The sequence below is a fragment of the Palaemon carinicauda genome, chromosome 45 (genome assembly GCF_036898095.1).
Source record: "Palaemon carinicauda isolate YSFRI2023 chromosome 45, ASM3689809v2, whole genome shotgun sequence".
In the NCBI taxonomy this organism is placed as follows: Eukaryota; Metazoa; Arthropoda; class Malacostraca; order Decapoda; family Palaemonidae; genus Palaemon; species Palaemon carinicauda.
The window spans coordinates 13,515,768-13,533,735 of NC_090769.1; the positions used below are offsets into that span (position 1 = coordinate 13,515,768).

General features: G+C 45.4%; 1 protein-coding gene and 1 long non-coding RNA gene across 2 annotated transcripts in view; both read left to right on the forward strand.

Moving 5' to 3' along the window:
• The window catches only part of LOC137634659 (uncharacterized), a 367,202-nt gene that overhangs the window by 59,248 nt on the left and 289,986 nt on the right, over positions 1 to 17,968 (forward strand). The window lies entirely within an intron of this gene.
• The window catches only part of LOC137634806 (ATP-binding cassette sub-family G member 1-like), a 31,627-nt gene that overhangs the window by 7,873 nt on the left and 5,786 nt on the right, over positions 1 to 17,968 (forward strand). Inside the window, exons 10-11 of the mRNA XM_068367354.1 lie at positions 241 to 396; positions 16,808 to 16,926. Coding sequence (XP_068223455.1) covers positions 241 to 396; positions 16,808 to 16,926 — 275 coding nt within the window. The remainder of the gene's footprint in view (positions 1 to 240; positions 397 to 16,807; positions 16,927 to 17,968) is intronic.

Sequence of the window (17,968 nt, forward strand, 5' to 3'; positions counted from 1 at the left end):
ATCACTTTTACACTCAAAGCAATTTTTTTCTTTTAACTGCAATATTACTATATAATACCTGTACCAATGTACTAAACACAAAATAAGCAGCAGAATAACCACATGAAGGAAGTTTACACATCAGAGTAGATTAATAAATACTGTACAATATGCAATGCAGCATCAATATCAAAGCATAAGACTTGAAAATTAACTTTCTTTTGATTGTACAGAGTATTCATGATGAAATATATTTTACAGGTTATCTACCCTCTCTTGTATGTGCTGCTGGTATACTTCCTGACAGATCAGCCTCTTGAAGCTCACAGATTCTTCATGTTTACCACTATGTGTATCATGACATCGCTTGTAGCACAAAGTCTTGGCTTGGCAATAGGTGCCTGCTTAAATATACAGGTGAGATATTTTATGGAGTCGGAATTTATAAGGAATAAACAATAGTATCTGATGTCCTTAGCAAATAGTTTGAAGTGAAGTAAAATAGAATCGTGAATGACATTTAATCTTGTAAGCTGGTGTAATAATATTTGTTACTAAGAAGTTGGTGTAATACTACTTGCTACTAGATAGGAGTGAAGTTTTAAAAATAAACCATTGCTAATCTAGGGTCAGGTTTACATGCAATCTATTGCCTAGCCTTAGTAATATTTTGTAGTTGAAATTAATAATAACCAAAATAATTTTCACAGGATTTTCTTTTGGTCTGAAATTCGGCAGTTACTCATTTAATTTTACAATACATGTAATGTAATTTTAGTGGATATTTCCTCGCACATACATGAGATTAGGTTATTCTTAGTATTCATTTGAAATTTATATGGGTTAGAAACATTTCAGCTTATTTCTGAACATTTCTGAAGGCTTTCAGCTTTGGAGTTTTAACATTAGTTCATTCATTTTAGTGACTTGGTTTAACATTTCATGAACATAAACCTCACCTACTCATCATGATGCAAATCAATGTTGAGATTGAAGTCTATAACAGGTTAACTACAGTTGTTAATACAGTACTAGTTAGTTTCAAACTGCATTGTCAATGTTACCTCTAATAAATAAATGATAATTTTAGTGTAATTTTTTAAATGTAATTAGATTGCAGCATTCACTCAAGGATAGACAGAGCTTACAATCATAAAAAAGTAATAGTGAATAACAATATTACAGTTTTCAATATTAAACTTACCCGATAATCATGTAGCTGTCAACTCCGTTGCCCGACAGAATTCTACGGGAGGGATACGCCAGCTATCACTATACTAGAAGGGGGTGTACTCACAAGCGCCACCTGTGGCCAGGTACTACAGTACTTGTTGTTGACGCCACCTCACTTTTTCCTCTGTCGTGCTTCCGGCAAGACGTTCTTGGATACGCTTATGATTTTGGAGTATTGTTCACGGTTTGGTGAAGTATTTCTCTAAAATTTGCAGCTATTCGCTATACTAGAAACTTCTATATTAGCTTAGTTAGCTTTTGGAATTAATTTAATTATGGTGACGAAGAGAGTATGAACTCTCTTTCTCCTTTTAATGGCCGACCCTTCCCTTAGATGGAAGTGTTGGTGTCTAAGAGAGTATAGACTCTCTTTCTTAATTTTGCTTAACAAAAGTTATAGATTTATTTTATATCTCTCCGCCTTTTATAGGCCTCTTCGATTAACTTCCTTTTATTTTAAAATTATTAAAATTAATTTTTATATATTCGACCTTTCCTAATGGTAGGCGGTCTTTTCTTGTACCGAAGTTAATTAACATTGAGCCCGTCATTTCGGTTTTACCTGTTAACATATTATGCTATTTTAATGTTTTTGAAAGAATTTCTTTGATAGTCTCGTACTGTTTTCAAAGTTGAACTAACGTTTTGTTTTGTCTCTGTAGTTGTTGACGTTTCAGAACGTTCAACTTGCGCTCTATCGTTACGATAGCGAGAGAGTTTTCACGGTGTCACGTTGCAGTAAGAGTAACCGTGTCTAGCGTTTTGTTCATTCCTTCTTAACTTAATGGTTTTAATTCTACAAAGGAACTTTTCATTTTGGGAAATATTTTCCTTTAACAATAATATGTTTTAACGATATATATGATTGGGCTCTTCTCTCAGGTTCTAAGTCAAGAGAGAGAGAGAGAGAGAGAGAGATGGAGACGGAGGGAGAAAGAGGAGGATAAACGTTTCGCTCAAGCGAGTAACGTTGTTATCGTTTTTGCTCTTCTCCCTAGTCTCTTTAGGGGAAGAAGGTAAACGTTTCTAGAGTTTTTCTTGTTCTCAAGCTTTATGCGGTGAGAGATTTTAAACGTAGTTTATTTGATCTAGTGTTTAGTCTCTTTCCAGCCACTGAATTATTTATCTTTCATTAGATTTTTCTGTTACATTGTAATTCTGTTTTCGCAATTACTAACTTTTGAGAAAGGATAGAATTGCGTGTTTCAGGTACAAACCACTTAAAGTTTCGAGTTCAGTGAAATAAGTGCAAACAGAAAATCAAAAGTGATAAGTGATTAGCGCAAAGTGTGTCAGTGTTGTGCGTGAGGGTACTTCTGTGGGTGCCAGTCGTCCTCCCAGTCCGGGACCTCTTGCAAGCTCCCAAGCCCAGGGGAGAAGCAATGTCGAAGGGCAAAAGGGTTCGGCAGGCCTTGATCGGCGCACAGAAGTATCCTCGGTGGTTGCGGGCGTGTCTTAAGAGACCGTCACTCCCACCCGCAGACGATTGAGCCCTTATTTTGCTCGTCTGCAGAAGAAATTTCGGGGAGAAAACGCTGGTCTCAGGTCTCAAGACCTCTTAAACGTAAAGTCCAGACCTATGCCAGACGTACGAAGTTAGAGTTCAACAACCCGGATGCAGTCATTGGGTTAGCTCTGACTCTCCTCAGTCTCAGGTGACTGCACACCTCCTAAGAGAGGTAAGGCGATGCCACAACAGACCTTATAGTCCGTTGATCCCAAGACGACTTTGCTGCAGTCCATGCAGTCGCAGCTTGGGGTCTTAATGCGTGAGTTTCAGGCTGAGAAGGTTACACCTCCTCCTGCGATCGCTCCGCCTGACCGCAGTACTGCCTGCCAGGCGTACGATGTTGAGGCTCCTCAGAATACCTTAGCACGTTCTGAGTTTACTGTTTCCAGTGGTGTGCAGCTCCCTCCGCCTTCCTTAAGGCAACCTCAGCAATGGGAACAGGAAGATTATTCCTTACTTCCTCCGCTTCCACTTGCAGTTCCACCAGTGAGGCAACACTCTCTTGAGGTACAACAACCTCTCCCATCCATGAGTCAGTCTCCTCAGCTCTCGCTGCAGCGAGCTCAACCCTCCTCAAGGCAACCACAACACCTTAGCCTTGCGCCTCAGGAGCCTCAACTCGCGAGACAATTACTGTGTTCTGCGCAGCCACTACCTCATCGCTCACAGCTCACACCTCAGGAACCTTAACTCGTTCCTCAGGAACCTGCTACTGCGCATCCGCAACCCTTACAGCAAGCGCAACTCTTGAGGCAGCAACCTCATGCTATGAGTCAGCCACCTCAACGCATGCATCTGCCACTTTCTCCTCAACTTGAGAAATAACAAATGACAATAATAACACCTCATTACTTTCATAACTTGCGTTTGTAATCATATACATGTATGCCTACACAAACATTATGATAATGGAGGTTATTTGTCTTACTTATATAAAAATATATATGTATTCCTTGCAATATATTTTTAACAATATCGCAAAATATGGCAAAAATATCTTCAAAACTAAAATGAATCATGAGTTATGAATGTAAGGTAAATATTATGTTGATATTAAAACCCCATGCAAGCATGCATGAAGCACTCTAGCACTGGTCATGGAATTTCTGAGAAATGTTAAACGCCATGCAACACGCTCTGCTTACCTTACAGCATGCTCTACATACAGCATGCTCTGCATACAGCATGCTCTGCATACAACATGCTCTGCATACAGCATGCTCTGCATTCAGCATGCTCTGCATACAACATGCTCTACATACAGCATGCTCTGCATACAACATGCTCTGCATACAGCATGCTCTGCATTCAGCATGCTCTGCATACAACATGCTCTGCATACAGCATGCTCTGCATACAACATGCTCTACATACAGCATGCTCTGCATACAGCATGCTCTGCATACAACATGCTCTGCATACCTTACCGCATGCTTCTCAGTCATACATCTTTGGTTGTTGCCAACTCACTAGACTGTCAAGCAGTTTCATAATGTTGCCTTCTAGTCTGCTGCTTTTGCACCATTGTAACCCTCACTGAGAGAACTTAACTTTTCTCGGATATGGTCCCTGTAGATGAGAAAGTGCTTTTCTCCCTCCTTCTGATATTCCCTTGAGGACTCTGTCAATTGGAGAGGAGCCTTTAGCTGCGTAGCCTCCTATGGACTTTTATTTAAGCATAACATGCTTCCAGGGAAGGTAATGGTTCCACTTCAGTCACTAACCCCGTCTGTTACCACACCTGCTCCCTTAGACCTTGAGCTGTGTTGCAAGACATACAGTCCAAGCTTAGTCCTTGTTAAAGGATTTTTTGTTTACGGAGTCAGTGTGTCACTGGGAAGACGTTCAACAACCAGCAGAAGTGACTTGTTGTGACGCAGTGCGGCAACCTCAGCAACCCGATAAGGAGTTGTCTGTACGACCCAGACAGTCTAGACAGCTTCGGGTTGTCACTGTACTTCCTCGCTTCCCCATGGTTGACAGTTCACAGACTGTGCAGCAGTACCATGATCTTGTGTCCGGCTCCGTCAGACGACTGGCTTTTAAGAGCTCCCACAAGTCGTCGCTGTCTGGAGATTCTCAGATGGACTATGGATCTGACCAAGGAACTGGGCCTCCTGGTCAATTTTGAGGAGTCTCAGCTCATCCCATCCCAGACCATTGTCTCCCTGGGTATGGATCTTCAGAGTCGAGCTTTTCGGGCTTTTCCGTCGGCTCCAAGGATCTTCCAAGCCCTAGAATGCACCCAGAGCATGCTGAGAAGGAACCGATGCTCAGTCAGGTAGTGGATGAGTCTAACAGGGACACTTTCATCGCTGGCCCTGTTCATCGTGTTAGGGAGAATCCACCTCCCCCCCTTCAGTATCATCTAGCTGCTCACTGGATAAAGGACATGACGCTAGAGACGGTCTCAGTTCCTGTTTCCGAAGAGAGGAGGTCTTCTCTCGCGTGGTGTAAGAACAGCTTTCTTCTCAAGGAAGTCTACCTTTGGCTGTTCAGAAACCCGACCGCCGTCTCCTCTCGGACACATCAGACACGGGCTGGGGTGCGACTTTGGACGGACAGGAATGATCGAGAACATGGAATCAGGAGCAAAGGACACTTCACATCAATTGCAGGAGTTGTTGGCGGTTCTTCTGGCCTTGATAAACTTCAAGTCCCTCCAGCTTAACAAAGTGGTGGAGGTGGACTCTGACAACACCACAGCCCTGGCTTACACCTTCAAGCAGGGAGGGACTCTTTCGTGAAGTTGTTCTAGATCGCAAGGGACCTCCTCATCTGGTCTAAAGATCGAAAGCTCACGCTGGTAACGAGGTTCATTCAGGGCGGTATGAATGTCATGGCAGATCACCTCAGCCGGAAGGGTCAGGTCATCCCCACAGAGTGGACCCTTCACAAGAATGTTTGCAGCAGACTTTGGGCCCTGTGGGGTCAGCCAACCATAGATCTGTTCGCTACCTCGATAACCTAGAGACTCCTATTGTATTGTTCTCCGATTCCAGACCCAGCAGCAGTTCACGTGGATGCTTTTCTGCTGGATTGGTTCCATCTCGACCTGTATGCATTCCCGCCGTTCAAGATTGTCAACAGGGTACTTCAGAAGTTCTCCTCTCGCAAAGGGACACGGCTGACGTTGGTTGGCTCCGCTCTGGCCCGCGAGAGAATGGTTCTTAGAGGTACTGCAATGGCTGGTCGACATTCCCAGGACTCTTCCTCTAGGAGTGAACCTTCTACGTCTACCTCACGTAAAGAAGGTACACCCGAACCTCCACGCTCTTCGTCTGACTGCCTTCAGACTTTCGAAAGACTCTCAAGAGCTAGGGGCTTTTCGAAGGAGGCAGCCAGAGCGATTGCCAAAGCAAGGAGAACATCCACTCTCAGAATCTATCAGTCTCAAGGGGAAGTCTTCCGTAGCTGGTACAAGACCAATGCAGTTTCCTCAACCAGTACCACTGTAACCCAGATTGCTGACTTCCTGTTATATCTAAGGAAAGTAAGATCCCTTTCAGCTCCTACGATCAAGGGTTACAGAAGTATGTTGGCAGCGGTTTTCCGCCACAGAGGCTTGGATCTTTCCACCAACAAAGATCTACAGGACCTCCCTAGGTCTTTTGAGACCTCAAAGGAACGTCGGTTGTCCACTCCAGGCTGGAATCTAGACGTGGTCCTAAGGTTCCTTATGTCATCAAGATTTGAACCTCTCCAATCAGCCTCTTTTTAGGACCTCACATTAAAAACTCTTTTCCTCGTGTGCTTGACAACAGCTAAAAGAGTAAGTGAGATCCACGCCTTCAGCAGGATCATTGTTTTCACATCTGAAACGGCTACATGTTCCTTGCAGCTCGGTTTTTGCTAAACGAGCTTCCTTCACGTCCTTGGCCTAAGTCGTTCGAGATCCCAAGCCTGTCCAACTTGGTGGGGAATGAACTGGAGAGAGTACTTTGCCCAGTTAGAGCTCTTAGGTACTATCTAAAAAGGTCTTAACCTTTACAAGGACAATCAGAAGCCTTATAGTGTGCTATCAAGAAACCTTCTTTTCCAAGTTCTAAGAACTCAGTTGCTTACTATTCAGGCTTCTGATTAGAGAAACACATTCTCATCTGAAGGAAGAAGACCTTGCTTTGCTGAAGGTAAGGACACATGAAGTGGGAGCTGTGGCTACTTCAGTGGCCTTCAAACAGAGCCATTCTCTGCAGAGTGTTATGGATGCAACCTATTGGAGAAGCAAGTCAGTGTTCGCATCATTCTATCTCAAAGATGTCCAGTCTCTTTACGAGTACTGCTACACCCTGGGACCATTCGTAGCAACGAATGCAGTAGTAGGCGAGGGCTCAGCCACTACATTCCCATAATCCCATAACCTTTTAACCTTTCTCTTGAATACTTTTTATGGGTTGTACGGTCGGCTAAGAAGCCTTCCACATCCTTGTTGATTTGGCGGGTGGTCAATTCTTTCTTGAGAAGCGCCGAGGTTAAAGGTTGTGATGAGGTCCTTTAGTATGGGTTGCAGCCCTGTATACTTTAGCACCTTTGAGTTGATTCAGCCTTCCAAGAGGAACGCTGCGCTCAGTAAGGAAGACGATCTTATTAAAGGCAGAGTAACGGCTCAAGTCGACTTCCTTACCAGGTACTTATTATTTCATTGTTATTGTGGATAACTGATTATATGAAATACGGGATACTTAGCTATCCTTTAGTCTTGTACACTGGTTTTTCACCCACCCCCCTGGGTGTGAATCAGCTACATGATTATCGGGTAAGTTTAATATTGAAAAATGTTATTTTCATTAGTAAAATAAATTTTTGAATATACTTACCCGATAATCATGATTTAATTGACCCACCCTTCCTCCCCATAGAGAACCAGTGGACCGAGGAAAAAGTGAGGTGGCGTCAACAACAAGTACTGTAGTACCTGGCCACAGGTGGCGCTTGTGAGTACACCCCCTTCTAGTATAGTGATAGCTGGCGTATCCCTCCCGTAGAATTCTGTCGGGCAACGGAGTTGACAGCTACATGATTATCGGGTAAGTATATTCAAAAATTTATTTTACTAATGAAAAACGGATTTTGAGCGAAGCGAAAAATCTATTTTTGGGTGAGATAGCCATGGCGTCCTGATGGAAGGTTCCTGTTTGGTAGCTTCCTTGGGTATAAGACTACTAAGATATTCCCAGAGAATTTAACCACAGGTTATCACAGAATTCTAACTTCTGGAGCGAGTATCTCAAAGGTTTCCCTTTAAGACATCGTAATACAACAGGGGACACGCATGTCTGGTCGTGCCACATAGCTATCTCCACCCCGAACAGAGTTAACGCTTCGGTGTGTAAGGGCTGAGAATAGCTGGGAGCCGTTCCACAGCTAATCTCACTCGTGGCTACTACTGATACTCGAGACGTAAACAAACGGACGCCATTGCTCTAATGACGTCACGCGCGTCTTTATCCTGGCGCCAGTTGCTGCCCATCACCATGATACAATTGTGTAGGGTGGGAACAAACTGAACGAAGTAGTAGGGAGGGTCCATCAGGACGCCATGGCTATCTCACCCAAAAATAGATTTTTCGCTTCGCTCAAAATCCGTTTTTTGGGCTCAAGCCATGGCGTCCTGATGGAAGAGTACCAGAGAATCAATGTATCGTGGTAGATTTTCCCCCAGAGTTAAGTGCCTAGGCATTGACAAAACAGCAAAGTAATCTTAGGTAAGAACCATAGGAACGAAGTATCCTGCCCCCCATTGGTAGGAAGTTCCCATGGGCTATGCCGACGTCAAAGTGGTATTGAAGGGCTATTCATCTTGACAGAAGAGCTTTTAAGAGCTTAGAGATGAAGCAGAATGTTTGATATTTGTATAGGAACATTCTGAAGTAGGCCAGTGGTGGTTGGGCACAGTGTGTAGAGTTCATCTCCTGATTATCAGAAGTAAGTATTCGTGTAGGAACCTTACTGAGACAAGGTGAATATAATTTAGGAATAGACATCTTAAATTCTTCATGACCATAAGAAAGGAGGAATAAATAAAACTATGACAGTATGTATTTCATAGTAAGTAGGAGCTGAAAGAGACGCATAAGTAATAAAATAGAAATTTTATTTCACAATGCAGAAATTAAATAATTTACAGCAAAAGTAAAGTTCATTTACAGTAATAATAATGTACATAGAAATAAAGGCTTGCTCTTGAATCTGAAAGGGAATTTCAGGATTAGTAGGTACTCGTTCTCGAGGAACGCAAGTCTTTAAATAACACATCATGCTCAAGGCATGCGGCACTTGTGTGACACTATGACATTTCACCTGGGATAAGAACAGTTATAAAAGCACTAAGTGTTTTTAGACATCACTATGAATCACTCGAGGGTCAACATAGGCACCCGAAGAGTTAGAGTCCCAAGTAACTCACTGTTCTACGCAGAGTTAGGTGCAGGTTTCATAACACTACCTGCGGCTACCACAAAATGTTTGATTTCGTGCACTTGTTTCGCATAATGTTTAAAGAAAACTCGCGAGGACTTCCAGCCCGTAAAGTTCTTAAGGCTCTCGAAGTCCATGCTCTGAAAGAAGTTCAGAGAAGATGCCACTTTTCTAGGATCATGACCAGCGGGTGTACTGTTCGGATCCGCTCTGCGAATGAAGTAGGTGATTTTCGCTCTTAATTGTTTCAGTGACAGGTCGCTGCCCGATGTTTCTCCTTTGAAGAGTTGGCCTCCACCAAAGTTTGAAGTTCTGCGAAGATAGACCTTGAGACTCTCTACTGGACATAGAGAGACATCCTCCTTCAGGGGGCATATTCTCCAAGGGCCCCATCTTTTGGTGGGTAATTCATTTTTGGCGAGAAACGTCGGATCGGGGGAGAGGGTCACTTCTCCTGAATCAGCAAACAGGATGTGTCCCTCTTCTCTTGATAATGCCACTATTTCGCTGACTCGAGCTCCCGAGGCGAGAGCAAATAAAAATATAACTTTCTGAGTCAGATCCTTGAGGGGGCATGAATCATTGTCCAAGTTGGAGGCGAAATGGAGCACCTTGTCTAGTGACCAGGAGATCGGTTTCGGAGGGGGTGCTGGGCGTAGGCGAGCACATGCTTTCGGCAGTTTGTTAAAGATGTCGTTGGACAGATCAATTTGGAAAGCATATAGAATTGGTCTAGTCAAAGCCGATTTGCAGGTTGAAATCGTATTGGCTGCTAATCCTTGTCCATGAAGGTGAATGAAGAAGGACATACAGAAATCAATGGTGATTTCTTTAGGATTTTTTGCTTTAACAAAGGAGACCCATTTCCTCCAGGATGATTCGTATTGCCGTCTCGTGGATTCGGTCTTGTATTCCTCTAGGAAGTCTAGACTTTTCTTCGAGATCCCAAACCTCTTCTTTGCGGCAAGGGAGAGAAAATCATGAGATGAAGGTCCTTGATTTTCGATGATGAAGCGAAGACAGTCGACTTCTGTACTTGTTGAGAGAGAACTGGGCCCGGGAGAGGGATCAGCTTGGGCTGCAGCTCCAGGACCAGGGGGTACCAGTTGCTCCGGGGCCACTTGGGAGCCACTAGGGCCGCTGTCCCTTTGAAGGTTCTCAGTTTGGAGAGGACTTTCAACAGAAGGTTGGTGGGAGGGAACAGGTATATCTTCGACCATCTGTTCCAGTCCAGTGACATGGCGTCCACCGCTTCTGCTTTGGGGTCCTCGTACGGGGCTACGTACAGAGGAAGTTGATTGTTGTCGCTCGTTGCAAAGAGATCTATCTGAAGTTCTGGGACTTGATGAGAGATGAAGGAGAATGATCTTGCGTCTAGAGACCATTCCGACTCTATCGGGTTTGTCCGAGATAGAGCATCCGCTGTCACGTTGCGGAATCCTTGTAGGTGAACTGCAGACAGGTGCCACTTCTTCTTCTCCGCCAGACGGAAGATTGGGAGAAGCACCTGATTTATCTGGGGCGATCTTGAGCCCTGGCGATTGAGACAACGAACTACCACCGAGTTGTCTAGGGTTAGACGGATGTGGATCGAGGGCGGCGGGGATAGCTTCTTCAGAGTAAGAAGGACCGCCATGGCCTCCAAGATGTTTATGTGGAACGTCTTGAATAGTGGAGACCAGGTCCCTTGAGCTTGTTTCAGGTGGGAGTGACCTCCCCAGCCCTCCAGTGAGGCATCCGTGTGGATGTTGAGTGATGGAGGAGGGTGTTGGAGAGGAATGGACCTTTTCAGGGCCATTGCTTCCGACCACGGCTTTAGGAGGCGTCGAAGTCTGTTTGGAAGCCGTCTCTTGAGGTCTCTTCGAGCGATGGATGCCGATCGTCTCCAGACTCCCGCGGCATCCTTTAGCTGTGCACGAAGCACTGGGTTTGTCACTGAGGCGAATTGTAGAGAGCCTAGAACTCGTTCCTGCTGTCGTCTTGAAATGCGTTTGGATTTCAGTAGTCGCTTGACAGACCCTGCTATTTCCTTCCTTTTCTTCTGGGGGATGGAAAGGCGGTGTGACTGAAGATTCCAGTGGATTCCCAGCCACTGAAACTTCTGAGCCGGAGAGAGGCGAGATTTCTTCTCGTTGATCTTGAATCCCAGGTGTTCTAGGTACTGGGTAACTTCGTCGCAAGACTTTGTACACTCTTCGGGCGATGGAGCCCAGACTAGCCAGTCGTCGAGGTAGGCCATCACCTGGACGTTTCTTAGGCGGAGCTGTTGTACTATGGCATCCGCCAGCTTTGTGAAGATCCGAGGGGCCACATTGAGGCCGAATGGCATGGCCCGGAAGGCGTAGCTTTTCCTTTGGAGTCGAAATCCTAGGTAGGAGGAAGCGTGATGGTTCATTGGAATGTGCCAATAGGCATCCGCCAGGTCTATAGAGACCGTGTAGGAACCTTGAGGCAGAAGGGTCCTTATTTGTTGAAGCGTCAGCATCTTGAATTTGTTGTTCTCTATGAACTTGTTGAGGGGGGATAAGTCCAGAATGACTCTGAGCTTGTCTGAGTCCTTCTTGGGAACGCAAAACAGTCTCCCTTGGAACCTGGTGGACTTTACCTTCCTTATCACCTTCTTGTTCAAGAGGTCTAGAACATATTCTTCCAGAATGGGGGTTGATGGTTGAAAGAACCGCTGGAAGATTGGGGGTGGTTGCACCCAACTCCAGCCTAGACCGTTCTTGATGATGCTGTGTGCCCAAGGATCGAAGGTCCAACGATCCTGGAATTGGCGGAGTCTTCCTCCCACCGGAAGCACTTCATTGCTTCTGGTGTCCCGAGGACTTGTTGCCTCGGCCGCTAGCTCCCTTTCCTCCTCTACCTCTGGAGGGACGACGAGAGGCGTCTCTGCTTGCACCCCTGGACGAGCCTCTACCTCTGGCATGAAAGGTAGTGGATGGCTGCTCAAAGGCAGGGGTGAAGACCGGTGACTGTGACAACACCGGTTGGGGGACCAATTGAAAGGTCTGTTGTGGTTGGGCAACCACTTGGGAGGTAGCGGGTCCCGGAAACTGACGTCGTTGTTGACGTTGCTGGGGTTTCGGCTTCTGAGGTTTCCTCTTAGGCTGAGGTCCATCGTCCTGAGAGGTTTTCCTTTTTCTGGACATGCCCCACTTGTGGAGAAGGTTCCTATTCTCCGTGGCGGCTCTGTCAGTTATTTCCTTGACAAGGTCAGAAGGAAACAGGTGCTTTCCCCAGATGTTGGAGGAAATCAGCCTCCGGGGTTCGTGTTTCACGGTGGCACCGACAAACACGAATTCACGACAGGCTCTACGAGCCTTTATGAAATGGTACAAGTCCTTCATTACCGTGAGTAAGTGGGATTTGGCCAGTACCATGTAGTGATCAGGTACTGCTGTGTCACAGGCCATTACTTCAAGTTGGACTTGATGAGAAAGCGATGCTGCAAGCCTCTCCTTCGTGTCTTGTTCCCGGCGAAGGAGGTGATCGTTGAGCTTAGGGAGGTCTTCATTAAACTGACGTCCGGCGACGTCAGGATCGAGCCTACCCACGACGAAAGTATGTTGGACATCTTTCCATTGCCTAGTGTCAGGGGGTGTCACGATGGAGAAGGGTCTGCACTCCTCCAGTGCAGGGCAGGGTTTTCCTTCTTCCGCCGCTTTAAGGCATGCAGCTAAGGCCTTTTCCAAAAATGGAAGAATCGCAGTGTCAGGTGCGACATAAGTAGGATGCTTCTTGCTCAAGGCAGGAAGCTTAGAGCAGGTAAAGCCCCTGCTCTTAAATGCGGAGGCTAGCATAGCCTGGGCCTTTGCGAGATCGAACACTATCTCTTCTTTAGGTTCGGTCTCCTCCTTCGAGGCAGGTTCGGAACGAAGTCAGACGTAACAGTCCGGGTAGGCCTCGAAGCTTGGGAAGAACTCCACATCTTCCAACGGGACCGTGCCGATCTTGTCACTAACAAAGATCCTGCCGGTCGCAATAACCATATGCTCTGCATACCTCCACGGGTTGGCATGAGAGCAAGCTGGGAGATCCTTGACCGAGATCTTCTTCGTGTCTCTGGATCCAATCATAGACCTGATGGACTCCTGGTTCTCCTTCAGTCTGTCGTCCATGACAGCTCTAATCAGTCGGATCAGTTCTTGGGTAGAAGAGGAAGGATCCGGGGTCGAGGAGGTAGACGGAAGGGACAATTCCGTCGGTGTAGGAGTAGGCGGAGGGATGGACGAGGGAGTAGCTCCAATCTCCGACTCGGTGTATTCCACCTTGTCTTCGTCCTCTTCGGCTCCTTGAGCCATAAGCGTCTTCTCCGTGTCTTCCGAGACGTCAGAGATCTGTTCATCATCCTCGGAATCCAAACGACACTCGTGCATGGACTGAGCCATGACCACATCAGGTTCCACCGTAATTTGGACAGTGGGGATTGCTTCCTTTGGAACCACTGAGTCAGGGGAGGCCTTAGGGAACAACAGGGACCTCAGTTCTTCGGTGGCCAGGTACGGTCCAGTAGCATTTCTCTGAAAACCACGCACCCACTTGCGCAGTTTCTCACGAGCAATGTCTCTAACCTCCGCTGAGGGAGGGTTATGGAAGGCCTCAACTAGGTAGGCCTGGCAGACCGTACATTCCAGTGGATTCCAGAACTTCCAATCCCCTTTCTTGTCTGAGCAAGGGGCGTGAGTCCTGCACGCCGTATGTCCGTAAAACTGCGAGCGTTTCACAGCACAGTAGGCGAAATCGCACTTCATCTGCTCCTCCTGTGGAAGAAAGAGAAAATGAGTATGGGGGAGTCATAGGAATGGCTCTTAAATTAAGTTAATATTAATCATTAATTTTAACTTAAGGAAGGTGTGATGCATAGAGAATGAAACAGTAAAGGAGAACACGCTCCATGCATCTCGCCCGGCTGGTTACCATAGGCTTGGTCCTGGGATAATCCAAATGACCGAGATCATTGGATATAGTTTCCTAGGATTCCCATTATATTGGAACTCCATGGAAAGCCAAGGACAAGGTTGGGATCGAATTCATTCGGTTCCCAGATAAGAGCCAGAAGGCCTCATTAAGGGTAACTGCTTCTGGCAACCAGCCGCGCTAAGATGCACATAGCATGCTGGAAATAGAAGAATGCAAAGAGACAGCATGATCACTAATAGAGCAGTACTAGGTACTGATCTTAGAAGCAAAGCAGCTTATCTATTTGCAAGGTAGGGCTATCTTAGTCTTATGATAGCTACAGAGAGGGGGTGCAAGTATTCTTGACGCCTCCGGGGCATCCGGCAAGCCGCCGGCACGCCGGAGCTCGCTCCAGCATAGATTCTGGCACTAGAACAGACAATTTTCAAAGTCAGTTAGATACCAGGATGGCGGCCGCCGGCACAACGGCGGCACGCCGGCAGGGAGCGGCGGCTCCGGCAGCCGGAGGATGCCGGATTGGTGACTGGGGTAAGGATGGTACAGGTAGTATCGGGTTGCCGGCAGTATATGCCGGCACTCCGGAGATCGACCGGCAAGCGGACGAATAGATAGGAGTAGGAGAGCCGCCGGTAGTAGCCGGCGGCAGCCGGCAGTCCCTCGGTACACGGGGGGCTGGCGGCAAGGGTAGGGAAGTCACCAAGAGGGAGGCAGGTATTGCCGGCAGTAGAGGCGGCAAGAGACCGGCACCCGGATAGATAGAGAGACAGGGGGAGGGAGGAAGGGATGCAGGAAGTACCGTCAGGGTTCCAGACATCCCTCCCCCTCCCTGAGGGGGTGTACCCATGATAGAGACAGGCTCTAGCATCCATAAGCAGGGGTCACTAGGGACCGGGAGCAGGTAGCCCAAGGGAGGACTAGGGAACACCCAAGAGGGGGGGGGGGGGGGAGACTCCCCTATGCAGAGCTACACTAGTAACTAACCTTATAGGACACTATGAAGGTATATGTACCAGAGCGGACAGCACAGGGAAGCTCGGGTAGCCCTACTCTTCCACCCTAAGGAGGATTTGTAGGACAGGGGACAGATGAGTATAAACTAACCTAAGCATAGGCTAGGCTATACAAGAGATAGGTGGGGAGGGAGAAGAGAGGGGTCTTCCCAGGAAGGGTTTCTGTACCAGAGCGGCCACAAAGGGAAGGGAGGACACTCCCTAACCTAAGAATAGGCTGATCGGCTAAAACGGTGCAAGAGTACAGTTTCAGCATGGAACAGAGAAACCTTCCTAACCCGGCCTAGATCAGGGCTAAAAGTCCTGAACTAGGCAAGGAAGAAGACGTATCGCTATCGCAGGAAAGTCGTAGACTATCCTAGCCATAGAGGTAGGCTAGCCTAACCTCACTCTCAGACGCAATCCTAAAGGGGGTTCATTCCTTTAGGGAGGACTGAGAGGCGATAAAATACTCTATTAGACAATAAATCCCTTTACTCAGAAAAGGGATCAAGGCTAATTAGAGGGAGTGCCAAGGCAGGGGATGAAGGAAGCATATAGGGGTCCTAAGGTTAGGTTAGGCTAGAAAGAATCACTGACTAGCCTATCCCCTATATGGTCCCTGAAGGCGAAAACATTTGCATCACTAGTCAAAAGTATTGTAAAATAATAATGCCACTATCTTCATAACTTAGTCTAGGATCACTGATAAATCATGCATGAACACTTGTATATAGGCTCCTGGCCTGGGGGCTAAAGTAGCCGACTGGTATGAGGTCAATCGATGACCGATAAAAAGCGTCTAAACACGATATAAAAGTTCCTAGCTATGAAGACTAAATAAACTAATGTATTCGATTAGTATATAATGCCGGAAGCGTTGTTGTGGCTAACTAAATAAGACATGCAAAACAACAACGACGCCATAAAATGGCGGGTCCGGTAGAGGCACAGCTCCGCCACAAAACATCAATTATTTCGCGAAATAATATTTACTTTACGGCCAGAGCTTAATTAAACAATACTGGAACCTTGTACTCAACTTTCCAGAAGAAGGCGAGGCTGAAGGTAACGACATAGCGAAGATGCAAAACGATAAAGTTCACACAAGGGAAAATCCGTCTCAGTAGGGCAGCTACTAAACAAAGGATAAAGACGCGCGTGACGTCATTAGAGCAATGGCGTCCGTTTGTTTACGTCTCGAGTATCAGTAGTAGCCACGAGTGAGATTAGCTGTGGAACGGCTCCCAGCTATTCTCAGCCCTTACACACCGAAGCGTTAACTCTGTTCGGGGTGGAGATAGCTATGTGGCACGACCAGACATGCGTGTCCCCTGTTGTATTACGATGTCTTAAAGGGAAACCTTTGAGATACTCGCTCCAGAAGTTAGAATTCTGTGATAACCTGTGGTTAAATTCTCTGGGAATATCTTAGTAGTCTTATACCCAAGGAAGCTACCAAACAGGAACCTTCCATCAGGACGCCATGGCTTGAGCCCAAAAATAACATTTTAAAAATCTGATCGTGTGATGTAATCAACCAGTTGATCTGATACATCACCGATAACAATAAAAATTCAGTCCTCCTCAAAACTTATGAAGTAAAAATTTAACTTACCAGATCAAGATAAAAAAATACCCTAGCAATTTTACATATGAATTCTTTTTACAAGAACCAAGGCTCTTGGGAACTATCATGCCCCTTACTAGACTTACTTTTTGTTAGATTCTTTGTAATATAAAATCTTTTTTACAGGGTGCAGTGTTCTTGGGACCTATCACGTCCATACCAGTTCTACTTTTCTCTGGATTCTTCGTAAACTTTTCCACCATTCCTATATACTTAAGATGGATAACTTACATATCCTATGTAAGGTGAGTAAAAACTGTAGGTTTTGAATAGATTTCATAAATTGAGTTCTGAGCTTGTTTATTTAGAATTTTATAAAATCAGTTCGATTATAGATATGAAGCTAATTTAATTGATCAATATGACTAATTTTCATAAAATTTATAAATTTATTTCAATACCGTACTTCACTTCCCCAATATTCATAATCTTTATCCTTCAAGCACGATCTTTGCAAAGAAAATTTAAAAAGAATTATTCTGGATTAAGTAGCCACATAACATTGTATACACCCCCCATCACTGGGCTAAGTAGCTAGCATTCACTATTGAAGCAGACAGGACAGAATTTCTGCAAATTTTTACCCTGCTACAGAACTTATGCTAGGTTTCAAAAACTCTTGTGACTTTGTTAACTTGTTTTCCACCATAACTTTTTTTTCTTGTTTGTTTGTATTAGGTCTTGAGCTTTCAAGACATTTTTCAAGTTCACTTTTGCTTCTCTGTCTGGTTTTGTGGCTGCCCCAAAATTTTCATCTAAACCAATGACAAAAACTATTCCTAGGTTTTAATTGCTGAGCTTCAAGGTTAATAATTCATCTACCTGTACCTCAAGATGTGATTGATATCTCTCCTACTCAGGATCAGATCTCTCTTGAAGCAGACTAATTCAGCAAGGTTCAAGTTATATCCTGCTTGTGAATGAAAATATTAGGGTGGACACAGATGTTGATCAGTCATTTTCACCTACACAGCATTTCTATTAATCAAGAGAAGTACAGTAATAAAGAAGTTTGTTAAGGTCTCATGAAAATATCTTTGGTAGCAAACAGCCAATGAGAAGCCCTAGCCTGGTTAGGAGAAACCCTAAAATGGGCTCATTTGTACAGTTCGAAAGAACTTTTGTCCTTATTGCTTTCTTTGACAGAAAATCTACTCACTCTTTCTTGAAGGGGTTTAGAAGAGATTGGTAATCTCTAGGAAAACTACCTTTTCCATTATTTGGCTCTAGCTTATAGATAATTACTGAGGTCTCCGCCTTTAAGGCTCAAGATATTGGTATTTTACC